This window comes from Delphinapterus leucas, chromosome 2 (genome assembly GCF_059928025.1).
Source record: "Delphinapterus leucas isolate spDelLeu-1000000601 "Yukka" chromosome 2, BTC_Dleu_Yukka2, whole genome shotgun sequence".
NCBI classification, from domain to species: domain Eukaryota; kingdom Metazoa; phylum Chordata; class Mammalia; order Artiodactyla; family Monodontidae; genus Delphinapterus; species Delphinapterus leucas.
Window position 1 is genome coordinate 10405746 of NC_143130.1, and position 23460 is coordinate 10429205.

General features: G+C 38.7%; 1 protein-coding gene across 1 annotated transcript in view; it reads right to left on the reverse strand.

Moving 5' to 3' along the window:
* Positions 1–975: 975 nt before the first annotated feature.
* The window catches only part of GPR158 (G protein-coupled receptor 158), a 326439-nt gene continuing 303954 nt past the window's right edge, over positions 976–23460 (reverse strand). Inside the window, exons 8-11 of the mRNA XM_089906217.1 lie at positions 16789–16927; positions 11312–11417; positions 6806–6952; positions 976–6037 (exon numbers count right to left, since the gene is read on the reverse strand). Of these exons, the coding sequence (XP_089762343.1) occupies positions 4556–6037; positions 6806–6952; positions 11312–11417; positions 16789–16927 (1874 nt within the window). The 3' untranslated portion in view covers positions 976–4555. The remainder of the gene's footprint in view (positions 6038–6805; positions 6953–11311; positions 11418–16788; positions 16928–23460) is intronic.

A 23460-nucleotide genomic window follows, 5' to 3' on the forward strand; every position in this document is an offset into this window, starting at 1 on the left:
TCAGCTCTTTAGGATCATTCAAAGACCTGAAACCACTGATTCTCCGTGTAAGAACTGAGAGAATACAGAATATGCAAATATGCAATAACAATGGTGTGAAGGGTTGGGAAAGGGCCATCGCAGGAACCACTTAAAGGAAAGGTGATGCAGGGAGAGGGTGGATCCCTCTGACCTCCTGCCACACCTGCTTCTTTCTGGAGCTGCTTCAGAGCTGCCACTTCCAGGCAGGAATTTAGGTCTGCATCTAGGCAAGCCCTTTGCTCCTTTCCCAGCCCAGTTCAGTATCAAGGTTTCCCATAGCATGAACCTGGCATCCAGCTTTTTCTCATGAGTAGAGGATACTGAGGTCCAGTGACCTTCAGAGAGGGCTTTGAAAACTTTTGAAATTATCCAAAATGTTAACAAACTTAGAAGGAACATCTATATTTGACATAGTTACCTAATTAATCTGATTTTTCTGGCTTCCTAGGAGTATAACGTAACAGGAAACACATTGGAAGATGCTATTTTAATAAAAAATAACCAACATTTTTTTCCTCTCCTCCTTAGGCCCTCACTTTTCCTTACCCCGACTCTCTTCTAGCTGATGTAGCTGCCTCTAGTCTCCTCCCACTTCAGGCCACTTCTGGGCTGCTTCCCATAATTCGGGGGACAAATCCTTTCCTTCTAAAACGTGACTTGATTATGCCCTATTTAAAGCTTTTTGATAGCTCCCAGTACTAAAGGATACACTGTAGTTACCTGAAGCAAGACGTGCAATGCTGTGCACAATTACCTTTCCAGCCTTACATTCTTTCCCTTTCATGCCTGATGGCTTTGCAGAATTTCAGCCTGGTGAATGTGCCCTTCCTATGAAGACAGCCCTGGCTCCGAGACTTAGTCACGCTATCCTGTGTAATACCATAGCAGGGCCCGGATACTCTTATGGGTCTGAGTGCTACTGGAGCACCTCGTTCATCTGAAGATCATCATCGTTGCTTAGCAGATGGCCTGGTATGTTTGTTGAGTAAATTTAAAACGGTAGCTGAACAGGGAACTATATTCCATATCCTTTAATAAACGACAATGGAAAAGAATATATATATATATATATATATGAATCACTTTGCTGTACACCAGAAACTAACACAACATTGTAAATCAACTTACCTTCAGTTTTTAAAAAGGTAGCTGAGGAGTTCCCTGCCGGTCCAGTGGTTAGGACTCTGTGCTCTCACTGCAGGGGGCACTTGTATGATCCCTGGTTGGGGAACTAAGAACCCACAAGCCGCGGCCAATAAATAAGTAAATAAGTAAGTAAATAAATAAATAAAAAATTTAAAAGGTAGCTGAATTAGTTCCCATTTGGCTAGAGCATCCTTAAATCAAAACCACTAGTCCTAAGAGGTTTTATTGGCTCCAAATGATTACCTGCATGTTTGAGGCCACATTTGACTAATCACACATTCCTATTGATAGGCAGTGTGGGGATGTGTGCGCCTAAGTGTACCAAAGCCAAAGATATATGGGATTCCTCCTAAAGTTGGTTAGGTGAAATGAATTCAACTTTTGATAGATGAACACACAAATCGCCACAAATTGCTTTCATATAAATATGTTTTATTGCAGAGAAGTTATAAGTATTTACATGCTGCAACACGTCACGACATAAATTTACCAAATATTTTGTGGTGGGATGCTGTAGGTTTCAGATAATAGTTTCAGAAGAACCACAGATTAAGTGAAAAGACTGACAGCTTTATTGACTCTACATCTCTCGGTTGCTAAATGCTAGAAGTCAAGAGGCAGTGTTTTTTTTCAGTCCTACCTGTGTCATCACTTGCATGCAGAGACCTAGGAAGCAAATACAAGAGAACTGTCGAGTTTCAAATCCATATGGCCACCAACGTTTACAATGGGTTGGGTTATAATTCATGTCGTAAAGCGTTTAACTCTTGCATAAAATATACAGTTCTATTAAGATTGGTATAAATCTACTTATTTATAAACCCTGGCTTAAAAACAAGGACAGGATGCAGCCTGCACATGCACTGAGAAGGACAACCTAGCAAATGTTTGTGAACTTAATAGTGTTTCTTCACTTGCTTATTGTTATCAATCTGGGAAAACAACCTCAAGGATTGAAGATTTAAACTTCTCTTGGTGATAAATAATGGCAATGAAAGTCTAGGAAAGACCCCAGGCGCTCTTGCTGATTTATGCTGGTGGAAGAGACTCTATGGACTGTACTAAGGTAGAAACTGGCAAGTCTTCTTTAGGCCACATCTCTAGCAGGGTCATCCTGAAGTGCAGTAAAAAGTCACTGATGCCTGACCGCTTATTTCTGAAAAAGTCAGTAAAGTACTAACAGATCTCAGATGTAAAGGAAACAAGTAGGTGGGTCTGGACACTCCAAACCAAGTTCACAACTTTATACCTTAAAGTTGTAGTCCAAGGTCACTAAGTAGATAGATAGGCTTTGACTGAAAAGGAAGCGGAGAAGGAAGTAAATGAAGAAAGCAAAAACAAATAGAATTTCTACATCTCTTCAAACCTACCCCACCATCCTGAGTAATGCACGAAGCAAGCAAATGGGTGAGGAGATTTATGCACAGCTTTGCAAAATGGTGAAATGCATGTTACTCCTGAATACAAATCACTGGGAAAATTTTGATGATGAATAGGAGAATTCCCAGTTTTTATCTTCCACTGAGAGTAATATTCCTAAGAACAGCCCCGTATCCACCTTCTGATGCCCTTTTCTCAACTTCTACCCTCCTAGCATGTTCTCCTTGCTGCTCAGAAAATGAAAAACAGTTATTTAGGCTATAAATGTTCTGGCCGAACAAGCCGTGATACTTCAGCATTTAGCGTGAGAGAAAGGAAGTCTGGGTTCTATTTTTAAGTGATTCACCTTAAAATAAAATGAGACTGAGTTTTGCGATGGAATCTCTTTGCATGATCACATCAGTAGGGCTAAATCAGTAGCTTCGGGTGGCTGTGCCAGGTGATCAGTGTGGAATGCGATACGTTTTATGAAACATGCTTTGGGAGCTGCTGTGCCTTGCAAATAACCCCTACATTTGGAATTTTGAGCCTGGTAGCTCACCTAGGCCATTTGCAGGACTTGGAAGTTTTCCAGGGCTTGGAAGAATGAAGAGCCCACACTGCCTCATAGGCTTTGAGTAACTCTGGTTATAAACCTCTTTGGGATTCAAGCCCAGCAAGTTCTACCCCTGCCTGAAGCAATCAATAAGAGTTTATGAGAATAAGTAGTTTAAGGTAATGTAAAATATTATATATTTAGTATACATAATAAAAATATATCCATATAATGATCTTGATGCTATAATAATTTTTCTCTTTAAAAATATAATCCCTTGAAAGTGCTATTGGGAGCTCCCTTTCTGTCTTTGTTTTAAAGGCAAATCCCCTGGCTCTGCAGTACTCTAATTCTCTTGTCATTCCCAGAGTCTTCCCTTGCCAATGGTAATAATAATGCACAGTATATTTTTCTCACTCTTAGCTTCTTCCTTCCTTACGAAATGCTGCTAAGTATGAAATCCTGAAAGAGTTAAAAGGGACAATTAATTGGAATGAAGGCATTATCTATCCCTGACTTTGAACAAACAATAGATAAGTTGTCCTTAACTTAATGAGATGTATGACTAAGTAGGACCACTTGATCTCCAATATTAATAAAGCTTCTGAGTCCTAACAGGAAGTGCAAAACAAGAAACTCAACTTGTATAAAAAACCCTTATTAAGACAGTATAACAAACCATGATGTGAAATAATAGAGTCAAATCCAAATTCACAATATATAAACCACAGCCAAAACTAAAAGGTTTTATCATAACAGTTATGGCTTCCCAAGCCAGAGAAAGCGTACTGTACTTCAAGAATCAACTAAAGTTGATAGATAGCAGGTATTCTGGAAGTTGCAATAACAATTGAGTAGCTGCAGATTGCATAAATGTGTTGTGTCACATAATATCAAAGTTATTTGCAAAAATTATACAATCTGGAATGCTGGAATGAGACACAACAATGTACTGAAACAGACATTTATAAGAAAATGAAAGCAATCATTAATATAAAAGATATTTTTGGATGCATTAAGTTAGCAGTGCTATCAAGGTTAAATAGGTAAAGTTCTTTTTAGTCAGCTACTTAGAATTTCGGTCACATACGTCAATACCTTCCTGTCCTTTGCCAAATCTCGTCCCTCTTCTGTGTCTTCTGGTTTGCCTTGCTTGGGATCTTCAAAGTCCCAAGGGTAAGTATTGATCAGGGGCAGACATTGAGGGCTACTTCCCCCAAACATATGCTAAAGTGTAAGGATTTTCCCAGTGTTCCCTGGGGCAAGACTTTCCTGGCCAGTCTAACTTCTCCATTACGACATTGCCCTGGCCTCCTATGTTTTCTTCCACCCCTCCCTTTCACATTTCCCTTGACTGACCAATACTCCTTGGGAATTTGTGATCCTGTATCTTCTGTCTTATAGCGAATTCAGCGTTTCTTCCTTCTCCTTTTCTTTCTGGGGATGCTACACTTTAAAATTATCCCAGACCTCTTATTTCCGAGGCCCTGCTACCTTATTTGCACTTAAAGCAGAAGAGGCAGGGAAAGCTACACTTCTTTCAGCATTTGGTTGATCTGGGGTCTCAAACTCCCAGGGACATACCTCAGCTCGTGATGTTAAGGGTTGCTGAAAGTTATTACTTGAGTTATATGAGTCAGGCACATTTTGCTCAGAGGAAGATGTCTTTTTCTCCTGGTCTCCTAGTTGGTTGAGGTTTTCATTCTCCACTTCTGATGCTACGGCTTTGGGAGGCACTTCTTCACACTGCCCAGCACACACACTGGCTGCAGAGTGCTGGCCGCCATTCTCCCCTTGAGCTCTTCCTGGGGGAACCTGAGTCTTGGAAATCACACACTTCTCATCTTCAAAGAGGGGCTGAACTTGGCTCTCCCAAGGGCACACCTCAGCTTTGTCTATGCTCTTCGGATTGGACTGCTGACATAGTTCAGCTGCCTTAGGCTTGGGATGAGATTTCCCCTTTAAGGAAAAACTTGGGGTTTTCTCCATTTCAGAAGCCGCAATCGATACGTGCTTTTGAACTTTTGATTCTGAAGGCACAGGACCGGGGGTCAGGTCGTAGATCTCCCAGGGGCACACCTCCCCTATGTCAAAGCTGTCCTTCATCTGGGGGGCGCCTGGACTCAGGTCGGAACTGGCAGTGGGGGGGTTGGCCCTTTGCTGCCTCATGATCCCAGATTTCGGAGGTTTTCTTGGCTCCTCTGAATGATTGGAGTTTGAGGGGGCAGAGTCTTGAGTCTCTGTGTTATCTGAATTTGAGTATTTTCTGTTTGTCTCTTTCTCTCTCGTCAGAGCTTTCTGGGCTTTGGCCCGTTCCTCCACGCCGGACGCCTGGGTTTTCCCGGCCAATCCGAGCGTCTTCTCTTTGGCACTGGCGATGACGCTGAGGGACTTCTGTAAGACGGATGTGCGGGGCGGCCCGGGCTTCTTCTCCGAGCTGAGGTTGTGGGCGCTGGCCGACTTACACACCAGAGGCACGGACTCGGTGGACACGGCCTGGCTGTCGTCTTGCAGGGCTCGCGGTCGGTTCGTTCCCGCCGGGGACCCCAGCGCAGAGTCGTCCGTGGCCGCCGCCTCCTCCTCCCGGCTCGGGGCAGGCGGGCTGCCCGGGCTGCCCGGCTGCTCCCGCACGTGCTCGTACGTGCTGTGCGATTTCTTGAGCGAGAAGACTCGGTTCCGCAGGGACTCCTCCTTGGGCTTCCCGGCGCCGCCCGCAGCCTCCTGCGGGTTCCTCCTGCCCGGGACGGCGCCCTTGGCCGCGCCGTGGTCCAACGCGTCCTTGTCCTCCTTGGAGCACTGACGGCTGACCGTCTCCGGGATCTCGGTGATCCGCCTCATGATGGAACGGCCTAAGCCCTTCTTCGAGCACCGCTTTTTCTGGAGGTGGGGATTATTTGTGATCATCTTCTTCCTCTTATAGATTTCCAACTGGGCGTAGAGTTTCTTCAGCTCGTCCTGCCATACATAACAAGAGCAGATTCAAAGAGGTGCGGAATTTAGCGTTTGGGCCGGCTCACATCACTAACTGTAATGTGAAGTCAATGAACGGAGCTCCTCCTAACATCTCTGCTCATCAACTTTCCCCTCACTCTCACGTTCTGATTCCTCTGTATCTTGTTTCACACAGCGTTTGAACTTTAAGACGTGAACTCCTGCATTCTGCACTTGCTTCATGCAACAGGAACTTTGAACTTGTGAATTGCGTGGACCAGGCTGAGCCTGGACCATGACAAAACACAGCCTGTTGTCTACTGAGAAACCATATCCCTGAACAATATGGGAAGCATCATGTAGCCACTGATAAAATTACACCTAATGTTAAATTAGTGTACAACAGACCATCAAATACAAAAGCATCTTCTTCCTCCAAATGCTGATATATTGTCACAGACTATTTTAAATATTTCACACTCTCTGCTCACAGATCTATCCTAGTTTCCCATCAGCAAGATCTCATAAACCGTCATCATGGGACATGTACAACCAGTTCACCATCATGGTGTCCAATAAGTCAGTTAAGACTATCAAGACTGGCCTGTGTGGCCTCACTTATACTGTGATTCTATGTTTTAGAACTGGATTAACTGCATGTGATGCCTTCAGTTCTTACACAAACACACATGCTCTCTAACACAAAGAAGCACACATGAACATCGACCCACACGTGCGAGCCTGTATGAATGGGTCTAATCTAAAACAGAAAAGAAGAACTACTGGTATTACCCGAATGTCTTCTGGATCCAAGCTGTGCTCACTCCAGGCTGAATTGATACTGCTGTTCAGGTAGGATCCAGATCGGCCCATGTCTAACTCATCTTCGTACGCTTCTGTAGCAATGTCGTCTCGTGGGTTATTGCTTGAATGTGAAAACTGCAATAGAAATTCAATATGAGCTGTAGACATTAGTCCACCGTAGGACACAACATAATACTTTTCTGAAGGTTCTACTGTTACATCATTTCTTCAGCTTAGATGAATTCATTCACTGAACTCTTTACAAAATATTTGCTGCCATATGTGTGTTTTGTTTCCCACCTTACATGCTAGAGCATTTAGTGAGGCAACATTAACACTTGGTTCCCTCTTTGACTCCTATTTTCATTCTTGTCTTTTTTCCAGGTTCCAAGGGTTAACTCACATTATTCCTCTTCAACGATATTTGCATTTTGAAAATGAAAATAAGTAGAAGAATCCAAAGAAATGTTCTCTTAGGGTACTCTTAGTACACTGTACTCTAAGAGTAGCAATTTAGACCCACTGGCAGCTGAATGGGGATATTTTTTTGAGAGGTGGTGTGTATCATGTCATTTCACTTTACACAGAGGAGGCTGTATTTCATCTATGGGCACAACTGGACTGATCACAGGAATATGACTTTCAGTCTGTCACACAGAGCTTCAAAAACACGACTTTCAAAACTCAGGGCACAGGAGATCTGAATTCCAGCCTCGACTCTGTTGTCAGTGGGATCTTAGCCAGGCCATGGAACCTCTCGGGAGCACAGTGTCCTCTTAGCCTAAAGGGCTTGCGCTGGATGGTATCTGAGTTTAAAATTCAAAGATTCACTGAAATTATAGATTTTTTTTCTTAAGCTCATCATTATTCTCAGGTTCCTCCTTCATTGCATTTTGATATATTTTCATTATCTTCATGTAGCCTTTTGCTATTTTTCAGTTTCATGTACTCTTGCTATCTCTACTCTTCTTCAAGTGGAAAAGTGAGGAAGAATGAATTGGGTAAATAATGGAGAGCAGGAAAAATCAAAAGTATCCAGCCACATTTTACACAACATATAAACCAAGTGATTGTCCTATGAAAATTGAGAGAACTTGGGTTCTCTTCTCCTAGCTTGTCATCAGGTAAAATATTTCTTTAAATAATGAACAGGTTTTAAAAAACTAAAAATAGCAGTCCCACTCCTGGGCATATATCCAGAGGAAAACATGTTCAAAAGGATACATACACACCCAATGTTCATTGCAGCACTGTTTACGATTGCCAAGACATGGAAACAACCTAAATGTCCATCGACAGATGAATGGATAAAGAAGATGTAGTACATGTATACAATGGAATACTACCCAGCCATTAAAGAGAATGAAATAATGCCATTTGCAGCAACATGGATGGACCTAGAGATTATCACACTTAGTGAAGCAAGTCAGACAGAAAAAGGCCAATATCATATGATGTCACTTATATGTGGAATTAAAAAAAAATGACACAAATGAACTTATTTACAAAACAGAAACAGACTCACAGACTTAGAGATTGAACTTATGGTTACCGAGGGGAAGGGTGGGAGGGAGGGATAGATTGGGAGTTTGGGATTCACAGGTACACACTGCTATATTTAAAATAGATAACCAACAAGGACCTAGTGTTAAAAAAAAAAAGTAGCTAATCTCATGATAAGAAATGTAGCAGTAATCCAAATAGATTAGACTTCCAAAATATACATGTGACAGGGGTCCTTCCACTTAATTTGTGTGATTCTTGACAAATCTTTTACCCTCTATACTATTAGGCACTGTCTATAAAGACATTTGATACTTAAAAAAACAAAATATAATAAAAGAAAAAAACAGAACAGGTTGCCCTTTGATACAGAGACACAGAGATATTTTAATGTCAACAATTGTTAAAATATTCAGCTAGGCAGGTGAACACAAACTGGAGATAACATGTGAGATGGTAGTTCTCTATTTAAGTCATAATGAATCTTTTGTATTTGGGACCGGCTGAGAAACCACAGGAACTGATGAACTTTCCCCTCACTCTTCTATTTATGTTTGTGGGAGCCACATGTGCCATAAACTTAAGGCCATAAGGGTGACAAAAATAGAGTCCTGGTCCTCCAAAATCTCACATGCTACTGGAGGTTATTTATAAGAATGAAATTATTTTTCTTTTTTCTTTCTTTTTTTTTTTTTTTTTTTTGCGGTACGCGGGCCTCTCACTGTTGTGGCCTCTCCCGTTGTGGAGCACAGGCTCCGGACGCGCAGGCTCAGCGGCCATGGCTCACGGGCCCAGCCGCTCCACGGCATGTGGGATCTTCCCGGACTGGGGCACGAACCCGTGTCCCCTGCATCGGCAGGAGAACTCTCAACCACTGCACCACCAGGGAAGCCCATAAGAATGAAATTATTTTTCTTGAGCAAAGTCTTAGATATTATCATGAGTTTAAGAGACAGTTATTTGTCAGATATTGTCCATTTCCTGCTTTATGATTTTTCCTTAATGCTTATCCCTATCTGAAATACTATTTTAAATATTTATTTTATCTTTTCTGTTTCCTCCTCTCTTCCACCAGAATATAAGTACCATGAGAGCACAGATTTATATCTGTTCACTACTCTTATTCTAGGATATAGAACAGTGCTTAGTAAAGCTCCTCAATAATGTTTTAAATTATTTATTGAAATATAATTCACATACCATAAAATTCTCAATTTTTAACTATACAGATCAGTGTTTTTTAGTATATTCATGAGGTTGCACAATCATCACCACCATCTAATTCCAGAATATTTTCATCACCCCCAAAAGAAACCTTGAACCCAGGAAGCAGTCACTTCCATACCCCTTTTTCCCCAGCCCACAGCACCACTAACCCACTTTCTGTCTCTTTAGAGCTGTCTATTCCAGACATTTCACATAAATGGAATCGTATAATATGTGGCCTTTTTTATCTGGCTTCCTTGGCGTAAGGTTTTCAAGGTTTGTACAAGTTGTAGCATGTATCAACGCTTTATTCCTTTTTATTGATGAATAGCATTTCATTTTGTGGGTATACCACATTTTGTTTATACATTATCAATTGATGGACGTTTGGGCTGTTTCCAATTTTTGGCTATTATGGATAATGCTGCTATGAACATTCATGTACAAATTTTTAAAAAAAATTTAAGCCAGCTTTGTTGAGGTATAATTGATATGCAGAGAACTGCACATATTAAATGTGTACAATTTGATGAGTTTGGACATATGCAAACACCCGTGATGCCATCACTACCAAGGTAATAGACATCAAGAACAAATTTTTGTGTAAACATATGTTTTCAATTGTCTCTGGAGCTCAATAACAATTTTTTGAATGAATAAATAGTCTGAGTATATACCCATCTAATAAAAATGTAATCATATTACGTACAGTATAAAGATGGTTAAGATAGACTGCAGGAACAGACACATCCACGAAAATTATGGCTATTTGGTGTAATTCAAGTAAGGAAGAAAACAGGCATTTTGCTCTGTTTACAATTGTTTGGCCTTTTCAATCAGGCTGAAGTTCAATGTTTTGGTTAACTGTGAGAGGTGAGGTAAAGGAAGCCTAGAGTGAAGTCACAATTCTGGTTTCAGCTGTGCTAACGTTACATTGCACGACACTGATAAAGATGTATTTTGTTTTCCTACATGTAAAAGGGGAAAACAATGATAATTTTTGTTTTTCTACACATAATATTTTGTTCTAATATTTTGTTTTTCTACATGTAAAAGAGGAAAATAATGGTAATTTGTATAGTATCTTTTTTCCAAAACTCAGATATCATTTTGTTTTATTCCAAGCAGCCTCACTGCTATCATGTCATAGATGAGGAAACAGACTCAGAGAGATGAAAAGTCTTGCCTAACGTTACATTACACAGCTAACTTGGGGTGGGGTATGAGTTCAGAATCCCTGTATTCTGAGTCCTGGCCCGTTTCCCTCCATGTCAGAATGCTGTGTAGATAAGTCTTTGTCAGAGTCCATCATTGTTAAGCAAGACTCTTTTTATACAACATTATAATTATTTTTATTTACATAAAAATTCTCTGAATGTTTAAAACACAGTACTTCCCTGAATATGAATCCAAACAAGAGGATTCTTAGACTAGGATAATTCTCTTTAAAAACGACCTTGAGGTTACAGCTACAATGAAAGGCCACCTTGAACCCCTAATAATTAAAACATGAATAGATATCAAAGTATTTGGAAAAGGACTAAAACGGATGATGGGTTTTGTACAAACTAAGGCAGTTAAAAATTATGTGAGATGTTTAATAAATCCCCAAAGAAAAGAGACACCTAGATTCCTGAGGAGGGAGTTTTAAAAACATTGTAGCGTGTCAAGCAAATCTTCACACCTCCCTTTGCCTATATTGCCAGATATTTTTTAAAGGAGAAACAATTCCACGCTCATTTAAAACAACTATCTTGCAAGAGAAAAGTAATGTTGGAGGAATACCTTTGGAATCAAAAGCAACCCAATGGTCACTGTCACAGTCAAATGAGTATGTGCAAAATACAGCATCAACATCCAATCAGACTGAAGTCTTGAGGCAAGAACAAATCTGAAATGAGAATTCACCACATTAGCAACCCAACAAGATCTCTACTTAAAACACTAGGATACTTGGAAACTCTTTTTCTCAATGTATTAGTTAAAGAAAGAAAGCAAGAAAGAAGTCATACTGTTATTTCCATGACATATATTTTCATCACAGAAGAATAAGGGTCTAAGTAACCCTAATTAGATGCATAAGATATGAACCCTTTAGTTCTTAAAATTATCAATAGTAAGAAAGATAACACATACATATATAATGTGCTAAACACTTCCTTGGATTATTATTTTGTAGGTAAGTTGAATGTGCAAAGCAAAAGCAGTGAACACATGTGAATTCAAAACAAGAGTAGGTTAAAAAATGATTGTTTCAGGCAAATTTAGGTTATAAGACACATCCAAATAACTCTTGATCATAATATTCTTCACTTAAAAATATTAATTAGAACTGAGGGAAAAAAATGGGTAAATATCTGTTTTAGTGAATGATCCCAGAAGTTTAAATGATAAGCAATGTAATGGATAAAATGTATGTACTAATGGTTTGTAACGTGCATCTTTTTAAAATTGTTTTTAGAAATTGAAATATAGTTGACATACAAAGTGCATCTTTTAAAATACAAACCTTAGTTTTTATAGAGCATCAAATTATTTTAAAATAATTTAAAATATAATATTTAAAATCTTATCTTATTGAGGAATTTATAAACGTGTGTTCCAGGACGGCCCTTCAAGTAACATGTACAGGAAAAATTCATTATTAATATCTGATCTGGTAATTTGGGAATGTTTTCACAAATCAGTAGGTACATGTACAAACTAAAACTCATGTGTTAAGGACTCATCTTTATGCAGAAACCAGATATTGCTTTTATTAAGGTCATTTTGCATTCATATTCTTCTTTTAATGTTTTCCCATCTATTGTTTATCCATGAAAGCTAAATATGAGATTTTAGTGCTTTTGGAATTAGAGAATTAGCATTTTGTTTCAATGATATACATCATCAAATTTGAAAAGCTCATATCCTAAGAAAATGCTTATGATATAATCATGAAATAAACATATATGAATCTAAAAACAGAAGAGACTAATTTTATTTCTTCATTATACCATATTCATGACAAATTTACTAAGTAAATTAATATTATTAATATTTGAAACAAAATTTCCATCAAGGACATTTCTTCCAAATTTTCACTTCCATCCCTCCCCCCGAAAAAAAATCAAGCTAAAATGGAAGCTCAGGAGTCATCAAAATGGAGATAGAGTTTTTTCCCCTGTGTCTGGAGATATAAAAAACATAGACTTATACACAGAAGTGCAGAATGGCCATGATACTTCACAGACAACTGAAAGGGATTTTCTGAATTAACATCTTTTCTAGCTCCTTTGTGAGAAAAGTGGCTTCATACCTGCTTTGAATGTGACTGAATGTTCACTTTGTTCAGGGACGGGATACTTTTGACTATACAGTCTGTGCTGGGTCAAGTAAGATTTTTTTTTAAGCATTAAAATAGGATCATCTTACTCAATAAAAAGTTATAGTCTCTGAGACAGAATACTGAGGCACAGAAGCAGTAGAAAATGTACCTCTGAAAATAATACAATCCCAATCTGCTGGGGCCCCTGCCTGTACTGGAGCAGACAGTCACATCAAAGGAGATGGATTTACAGTCAAAAAGCAGCCTCATGCACTGGGAATTCCCATCTCAAATGCCAACACAGGTGAACTTGAAACTAGCCTGACAATATCTGGAAAAAAGAATGGGTACATATATTTTGAATTAAAACAGTGAATCTTCCAAAAAATAATTTTGAGATATGCTAACATCGATTGTCCTTAATCAGCTTTTAATTACTGCCAGATTTTTTTAGGTTGCAGTTTTGATTAGAAATACCTTAAGAACTGGGTTTTGAAATAGTATTAAAGCTTCATTTTAAAAAATAGTATTTCAACTTAAAAAATCGGTCCAAAAATCAGGCACATCGAAATATTTGAACACTGAGGCTAAGAATAAAGGCAAACTTTTTAAAAGCCTTGCACTTTCCCAAAGGTTTGCTTTATGCTTAGTACTAAAAATAAGTAAAGGGTTAGAACAGACTGAGAGAAATGCCTTCTCATCATTTATCCTTCTAGACTTAACCCTTTTAGGTTATTTTTGTTCAGTCTGACAATTTGGTAAGAAAGAAGGTAAATCTGTACATAATATGTAGTCATAGTTTTTAATTTATATATGTGTATGTATAAATATGAATACATACATATATGTATACATAATTTTATATTTTAAGCAGACAAGAAGAACATATATATCCTATTGATAGAGAATATCTTTGCTAATGTTGGATGCCTTATTTAATATTATTTCATTCTAGGAAAAAATTGCCAAGATGGATCCAGCTGATTTAAATTTTTATGTTATTGCTTTTTATCCTTGAACTTTATTAATGCTGGAACCACAGCATATATGAACTCAGTCCACATGTAAATAAGAAATTGTGCATACTTGATTTCTTTAATTATCACTGTGTTTTACTTGCTCCTGGCTCATCCCCCTAAAATCAGTGTTCTGTAGATTCAATGTGTTAAGCTATAATTCCATCACTGGTCCCTTATGGCCATACAAATTAAACATTCAAGAGAGTAGCTACGATCCTTTGAAGCCAATGTGCCACCATCTAATCGAGTCTGGTCTATGTAGAAAGGTAAGTCAAATTTGGAACTTGAAATGCAGAGCTTCCCATTCAGGTTTGCTTAGCCTTGCCTAAGAAGATACCAAAAGATACCAAGGCTAGTCCCTCTGCTACCATTTGAAGTCCTCCCTGTTCAAAACTGATAGGGAATTAAAGAGTTGTCTGGAAGAAGAGTATGCTATGTCTGCTCAATACCAAACCTACTAGGTTCACCATGAACCATTCAATCAGAGCTTGCGTCTACGTGAACCCAGCTCATGGTTTATATGATTCTTCTGGCTGGGTTGTTTGGGACTCTGTAGGAAAGACCTAAGCAAAGTAAGAAAGCTATTTTCAACAAGTATTTAACATATTTCCTATCACCCTCGTTCAGTGATCAAACAGTGTTTTCTGAAGCGTGGCTGCTGTTATCAGATGTAAGGGTTGGGGGGATTCCATGGTCGGTTACATTTGGAAAATGTTGGTTAAACAAAGTTAAACAGGTATCTGTACAGCAGGACTTCTCGGTATGCTAGCTTCACTGTGACATTCCTAGAAGGGAGCTATCAAATGTGATGTGTCATAAATACACATGCATATAAAAACATCTAACAGTGATTTACTAATATGTTAATAGTGCCTATCTTTGGGTGGTTGGATTAGGGAGTTTATTTTCTCTTTATCACTTTATGATTTTTTTTGAAATAACCATCTATTGCCTTACTATTAAGAATTTTTTTAAAGTTCATTTAAAAATCATTTACCTTGCCTACTTCTGAAAGGACTTGGGCCAGCTGAGAGTTGAAAATCTATTGAAAAAACACATTAAATGATGGAAATTGAACAGAGTAAAACTGAACAGGTTGAAAAGATATAGATCAATTTTGGCAACTGTGTTGAACAGATTTAATTTCTTGGGCAATTAATTTGGTTCTAAGAAACATAACAGTTAATTTTAGGGCACAAGTGGGAAACTCTGCATGACAGTTACATTCTGACAGTAGAAGACATTTAAACTCATCTGTGATAAGCCTTTTTTTTCAATTTTTATTTTTTACTGAATATGGCTGATTTACATAGCCACTGTTTTATTTATTTATTTATTGGCTGCGCTGTGCAGCATGTGGGATCTTAGTTCCTTGACCAGGGGTCGAATCCCGGGCCCCCTACATTGGGAGCGTGGAGTCTTAACCACTGGACAACCAGGGAAGTCCATGTGATAAGCCTTCTTACATGCTTATAACTCTCTAGTTGGTTTGTTAATATAACATTTAACTTATCAATGGTTCTAGATAAGCATGTTTGTTAGATCTTGAAACATATGTGTTTGATGTTCTGAAAACAACAACAAAAATGATGCAGCTTTTTTGGGGAGAGGGGTTGGAAGAAATGTGAAGGCTCTGGAGCTCTGGCACCATGACAAAGTGCCCTCTCGTGCTCACGGCATTTTAGACCAGGGCATCCTCACTCATATCCTTGAGCTCTAGTCTGAGTGGAACTAGACAAAGCATCCTTTTCTTTGCTTATTTATGATTTCATATTCTGCATCTCATCTTTCCTCCCTCTTCTACTCTCTCTTTTCTCTCTCTTGAGAGAGGGCAAGACAAAGCAAGGGGGCAAATTCCCTTGATTCCTGGCCATCTCTGATGGAATTTCCAGGGTTGTCAGATCATAAATACCTCTTTCTCTTACTTTAAGAGTTTAAAAAGTGTAGATTATGCCTGAGCCCCAACTGTTCTTTGGCATCATCTATTCCTAGAAGTGCAAGATGCCATTTTATGATTATTGACTAAAGTGAGAGGTGATAAACATCCTGCAAAACTTCCGCAGATCCACACCTTTTCACCCTATTATTCATCTCTATCTGTGCACTGCGGGCCAAGACTAATATTCAAAATTTCTAATTACATTCTTAAGTTTGTCCTAACTTTTAATATATGTCGAGCAATTAAATGGCATCTTTTTGTTGCTTTTCAGGCTATAGGATTCCTTTTTGGTTGTTGTTTGGTTGTTGTTCTTGTTGAGGTAAGTCATACATATTTCATTTTGTTCACTTATCATAAGCCACTTTCTTCCTCCTTTGTACTCATTGGTTATGGAGATACATGGAATAATAAGAAACGGAGGGCCAAGCCATATTTTCTTACCACAGAAAGTCATCACTACAGTGTAATGGTGAAAGAACCCCACTGCACACAAAAATCCAGTCATCAACTTGGAGTGGTTTTTTGGTTCTGAATTCAACAGATTTCACATACATAAGTTATCTGAGTGTTAAAGTTTTGAAAGTATAAACCAGCATAATAAACATGAATGAAAACATAGACAATTTACCTGTATCTATTTTATAATGTATGCATGTATTGCTTTATACCTTCAGAACAAACAGTATTATGTATCATAAACAATATACCTAATGACATCCCCATAAGTGGTTTAACACAATACAATAACATTGAGTTACCCTTCCAAATAAATGAAGGCAATAAACAACTCATCAGAAGGAACTAAGAACAGCAGAGTTTAAAAAAAAAAACAAAACGATTCATTTGCCATTTCTGTGACAAAGAAATTAGTCAACTTATAAAACACTATCCTTCCTACATCTTTCCATTATGTATCTTATCCAATTTTGCCATTAAATTAAACTGCAACACATCAGAAAAATAAAACAGTTGTTGAGTGGCTCTGCAGATCACTTGCCTAATTGTATGGAATATAGCGGAGATAATGAGCTCATTGTGAACTGCAACAGCCATATAGCGTGGCTCGTGAAAAGCTGATGGGACCGTTCGCACCGCGTAGCAGAGATAAACACCCCATAGGAGGAATAAAAATTCAGCTGTGAGAAGAACAAACAAACAATTCTCTGTTAGTTTTACAGGTGAAGAAGGCAGTAAAATTTAAGCTCTTCAGCATGCATTTTGTGTCTAGGATAGAAACACATAGAAATAGATGCAGACAAAATGTTCATATATGAATACTTATGCCATATATTTATTTAAAATTTTTATTCAGTGTATAGAGGATTTTTTCACAGGTACCCTTTGTGTTTTTTTTAATTAAAAAAATTTTTAAATAGTGTTTGGCATCTCAGATTTTGTGTCTGTGTGTGTGTGTGTGTGTGTGTGTGCGTGCGCGCTAATACCTGGCTTTTTCCTAAAACAATTGTAAAATAATTTTCCACATTCCAAACTTAAGTTTAAGCTGTTCATAGAGCATCTGGGTCACAATAAAGCCCTCAAGGCAACAAAAGTTTATAATGTGTTTATATGCAGCTCCTAGAAATTTAAATTCTTACTGCATTGAGTCTGGTTCAATACATAAAGACCTCCATTGCCAGAAATGTGAGAAAATAGGCTGCTAAACATTCAGTGGCATAGTTTATAATGGAACCATTATTTCTTCACACATGACAGACATCACATCTTTGGAGGGTATATGCTGAAGGCTTAGTGAAATTCACAATTACCTCGTTTGCTTGCTCAAGCCAGAAGAGACAAGCATAGTGTAGCAGTTAAGGATAGGGCTTCAGAGTCACACTAGACCTGATGGGGAATTCTAGCTGGATCCCTAATTAACTTTGCATAATCTGAGGCAATTTAACCTCTCTGGTCACAGTCTCCTTCCCTGGAAAATGAGGATAATAAAAGTACGTATTTCATGGGATTATTTGCTAATGAAATTGAATCATGGCTATAAAGCACTTAAGAGTTTCTGACAGAGTAGATGTCAGATAAATAAATAAATAAAAACAGATGGTAAATAATTGGTTCTTATTGTTAAACATCTCCTTAGACTTTTTTTTTTTCAAACTGAATGTTGTTACTTTAATTCATTCTGAGCAGTAACTGTTACCATCCATTTTATCTGTCTTAGTGACATGACCTCATGGGAAGATGATATCTAATTAACAAAAAGAAAGCTCTAATCTGGAGAAAACATTTCACCAAATGCATTACCTAGGGGTAACCTACTTATATACTGAAACACTGATTTCCAGTCCCATATGCCCAGGTGTTTTACCTGCCAAAGTTTCAGCATATTTCTACCATATTTAAACAATAAGCAGTGCCCTACTCATTGAAAATCCCTTAAGTAAACACATCTGTCAAGAGTTACTCTAAAACCCTGATGTGGTCAGAAGTTAAAGGGAAAATAAACCTCACTCAAAGGTCTCCATGAGATTAGAGTGGAGGTCCCAATTATTCTGTAGGTTGGCCACTGGCCATGTCTGTGAATGTTCTTTCCAGCCGGGCTCTACTGGGTCAGGAAATACTGACGTGTTCGTGTATAATTTTCTTTCCTAAGGCTTGTACTTTTGTCCATACTACTACTATTGCCTCTTCACTCAGGTTTGAAATCTCAGTGCCACCTTTCACTGACACATTTCTACCCTGAGTTACTTTTCATGTGTATCACTTCTCTCAATGTCCACAATTATAATCCTTGCCCAAGCTCCTACCAGTTTACTCCTTATTTGTTACTATTATTTATCAACTGTCCCATCTAAACCTGGATTCACCCTTTATTAATTCATTCTTCATAACAGTGACAAGTTCATTTTTCTGAAGCTCCACTTTGATCATATCAGGATTTGTCCAGATCTCTGCCACTCCATTTGGGTTAACTGATTCGTATTTCCATTAGAAGATTCACTCACACCCACTTAGGACCCTGGAATAATTCCTGCTCCCAAAGGAAGACTACAGGGGTTCCTGCTAGGACAGACATATCTCAAGTTTCAAGACTCTGATGACTTTCTTGCAAGAAAGTTTCAAGACTTTCTTGCCACCCAGGCTTCCTGTTAGCTGTCCCATTGCTTGGCCTTATTCTTTTGTGCTTGTATATTTCTTAGACTCTGACTTCTTGCCTAGTCTCTGGTCCTCACGTTAGCCTTTTGTAAGGAGCTGCAAGCATCTTCATTTAGAAATCTTCAGTAGCTCACTACTGTTTTACTCCTTGCCCTCTATGACCTCATGTTATGCATCCAACACAGTCTCCCAAAGCTCCCCATCACGAACTCTGAGCTGACCCAGGAAGACTCACTGTCCTCTGAACACTCCAAAGATTCTTCTTGCTTCTGAGTCTTTGTTCATGCTATTGCTCACATACGACATCTCCTCTCACCCACATTTCTAAACATTAACCAATTTTTCAATGTCTGATTCAGGTCCCACCTCCATCACAAGGCCACCTGAAATGATTCTAACTTACACTGAAGTTTCCTTCCTCTAATCTCTTACAATTTTTAACTATGTATACTACACAATGCAGAGACTAATAATGCCACACAATATCTAATTGGGAGAAAATTGTTCATGGAGTCTTGAGCCCCGACTGTGATGATCTTCTTCAGGGCAAGAATTGAGTCTTTCATTTATTTTTTCTGTCTTTGCCCACATAGATGATAGCAACAGTACTGATCACACATGGATAAGATTTAATAAATATTTGTTGAATTGAATGAATATAAATGATATCAGTTTCACGTCATTAGAGATGTAGGCTTTCTGTTACATTACCACTCCATCTAACCCTGATGGATGTCTAGATCAATCTAACATCTATACACATGATCTGAAGATCATACTGGCATTATGCCTAATAGTGGCAATTGCTACTTACTGACAGACCGCTAGGTGTGTGGTACTGTGCTTGGCACGCAAGAATGATGAATGCAAAAATATTATTATTTTTTAAACATCTTTATTAGAGTATAATTGCTTTACCATGGTGTGTTAGTTTCTGCTTTATAACAAAGTGAATCAGCTACATATACATATATCCCTATATCTCCTCCCTCTTGTGTCTCCCTCCCACCCTCCCTATCCCACCCCTCTAGGTGGTCACAAAGCACCGAGCTGATCTCCCCGTGCTATGCGGCTGCTTCCCACTAGCTATCTGTTTTACATTTGGTAGTGTATACATGTCCATGCCACTCTCTCACTTTGTCCCAGCTTACCCTTCCCCCTCCCCATGTCCTCAAGTCCATTCTCTACATCTGCGTCTTTATTCCTGCCCTGCCCCTAGGTTCTTCAGAACCAAAAAATATTATTAAACAATGCTAGTACAAAAATATACTGTAAGTGAAGGATTCACATGTAGCTGAATTATGAAAACACTATCCCCTGCCACCTATTGCAGTGTTTTCATATAACGTTATATTGAAGATTTTTTTTAAAGAAAAGTAGTTATCAGGTGAATTAGTGTGCTACAATGGAGAACTGCCTCTAAAAATATAAGACAAAATAAGATTCCTCCTAACAGCTAAGCTGAACATTAAAATCACTTCATAAGCAATATCAAACAATATGCTCTGGCTTAAAAAAATATAATTAACTTCAGACTAACACTGCAATTAGTAAAGAAAATATGCAGATGTTACCAAATTTTGCAGTGTTATTACATGGGAGTTGAAATATGTGCTGTGCTTCTGCTTTAAAAAATAATTTCTGGTGGTAAATGATTTTGATGGGAGGCATGGGTACAGTTAAAAAGGAAATTGCATTCATATTCAAAGATTCAAATAGGGCTTTCAGAAAACTGAGGTATTCTATTTTTAATCTATAAGGAATGACACTTAGTCAAAAGTTAACTACCATAGCTTTTAAAAAATTAATATGCCATAATGAAAGTAATTTCAAGTTATCTTTCCAAAGGCCTGGGTCAGGCAAAGAAGTGAGAATTAATATCAGTTCTTTGCCACTGAAGATGTCCCAGATCTGTTATCTTAGAACACCCACAGGGGCTGAGAGAAAGACAACATCAAAGTACAAATGTCTCTCAAGCTGTGGTCCTCTGCTTTGCCATGTTGCAAAGGCATTTTGTATTTAATAACATTTTATGCCTCTTAGCCTGTTTAAAAATTAGTTTACATGGCACAAATAAATACACACAAGAAGCATTTAGGTTGCATTTTCCAAGCGTGTCTTTTAATTTTGTCTTCTGTTTTTCTCTAAATCCTATCCACTTAGAAAATTTATGGTCAAAGTAAACTTACTCTGTTTTTATTCTAATAGTATGGTGGGCTGCATAGAAGTTATGGTTAAGTACTAAGTCAAAGAACTTCAATAATGCTTGAGAACAGCTCAAATTCTATCATTCCAGGGTTTGACTTCAAACAGAAGCCTTGATACTCTAGAGGCTTTCTGCCTTTTCTTTGGTTAAAATAAAGACAGTTATGAGACATACAATGATGAAAACCATGAGAATGATACTCCTGGTAGAATCTTAAAGGGTGAAGCGACTTTGTGAGACCACGTGGTCTGCGGGTACATTTTTCAGTGTGTGGATGTGGCCGTGAAAGTGCTGCTTGGTGAGCTGCAGTTATCCTGGTTGTGGTGAAGTCAGTTTGTTCACCTGAGAAGCATGGAGAAGATGGATGTTGCAATGTATTTCACAACTAGGACACCGGGGACCAGAATGTCTGTTCCCTTCTCAGCTCCTGGGAGCAGCAAATCACAGGGATGGGCAGAGCTGGGCCGTAGGATACGCCCATGGAGAAGCTAGCTCCATCCCTGCTGACTCATAGTGAAGACAGCAGAACAGGGACTGGATCCCAGGTCTCCTGGTTCCTGACCAGGGCTCCCTAAATTACATCCTTCGACTGAGACTTTCTTTTGCTTTATTACTAACAGAGGTGGACAAAATCCTTGGAAGTATTTTTACCCTACTGAAGAAAATAAACATTTTTCCAAGCATCAATTGTTTGTGTCTTAAACAACTAATATACTAATTAGAATTAGCCAGTGGTAGTTAAAAGAATTCTACTCAAAAGTACTTTTTGTCCCTTATTTCGTCTGACTTCATAGCTAACATCTGTTGAATGTGCCAGGTGCTCTGCTTAATGCATTTTGTACATTATCTACATTTGGCTCCTTTAAAAATGACTGGGGATGAATTCGGGGGAAGATGGCAGAAGAGTAAGACGCGGAGATCACCTTCCTCCCCACACTTACATCAGAAATACATCTACAAGTGGAACAACTCCTACAGAACACCTACTGAATGCTGGCAGAAGACCTCAGACCTCCCAAAAGGCAAGAAAGTCCCCACGTACCTGGGTAGGGCAAAAGAAAAAAGAATAAACAGAGACAAAAGGATAGGGACGGGACCTGCACCAGTGGGAGGTGTGAGGGGTGAAGGGGGAAAAGTGTCCACACGCTAGGAAGCCCCTTCGCGGGCAGAGACTGCGGGTGGCGGAGGGGGGGGGCTACGGGGCCGCGGAGGAGAGCACCCCAAAGTTAGCAGAAGGAAAGAAATCATAAGGAACAGATCAGAAATAAATGAAAAAGAAATGAAGGAAATGATAGCAAAGATCAATAAAACTAAAAGCTGGTTCTTTGAGAAGATAAACAAAATTGATAAACCATTAGCCAGACTCATCAAGAAAAAATGGGAGAAGACTCAAATCAACAGAATTAGAAATGAAAAAGGAGAAGTAACAACTGACACTGTAGAAATATAAAAGATCATGAGAGATTACTACAAGCAACTATATGCCAATAAAATGGACAACCTGGAAGAAATGGACAACTTCTTAGAAATGCACAACGTGCCAAGACTGAATCAGGAAGAAATAGAAAATATGAACAGACCAATCACAAGCACTGAAATTGAAACTGTGATTAAAAATCTTCCAACAAACAAAAGCCAGGACCAGATGGCTTCACAGGCGAATTCTATCAAACATTTAGAGAAGAGCTAACACCTATCCTTCCCAAACTCTTCCAAAATACAGCAGAGGGAGGAATACTCCCAAACTCATTCTACGAGGCCACCATCACCGTGATACCAAAACCAGACAAGGATGTCACAAAGAAAGAAAACTACAGGCCAATATCACTGATGAACATAGATGCAAAAATCCTCAACAAAATACTAGCAAACAGAATCCAGCAGCACATTAAGAGGATCATACACCATGATCAAGTGGGGTTTATTCCAGGAGTGCAAGGATTCTTCAATATACACAAATCAATCAATGTGATACACCGTATTAACAAACTGAAGGAGAAAAACCATATGGGCATCTCAATAGATGCAGAGAAAGCTTTTGACAAAATTCAACACCCATGCATGACAAAAGCCCTCCAGAAAGTAGGCAGAGAGGGAACCTACCTCAACATAATAAAGGCCATATACAAACCCACAGCCAACATCGTCCTCAATGGTGAAAAACTGAAAGCATTTCCTCTAAGATCAGGAACAAGACAAGGTTGCCCACTCTCACCACTCTTATTCAACATAGTTTTGGAAGTTTTAGCCACAGCAATCAGAGAAGAAAAGGAAATAAAAGGAATCCACATCAGAAAAGAAGAAGTAAAGCTGTCACTGTTTGCAGATGACATGATACTATACATAGAGAATCCT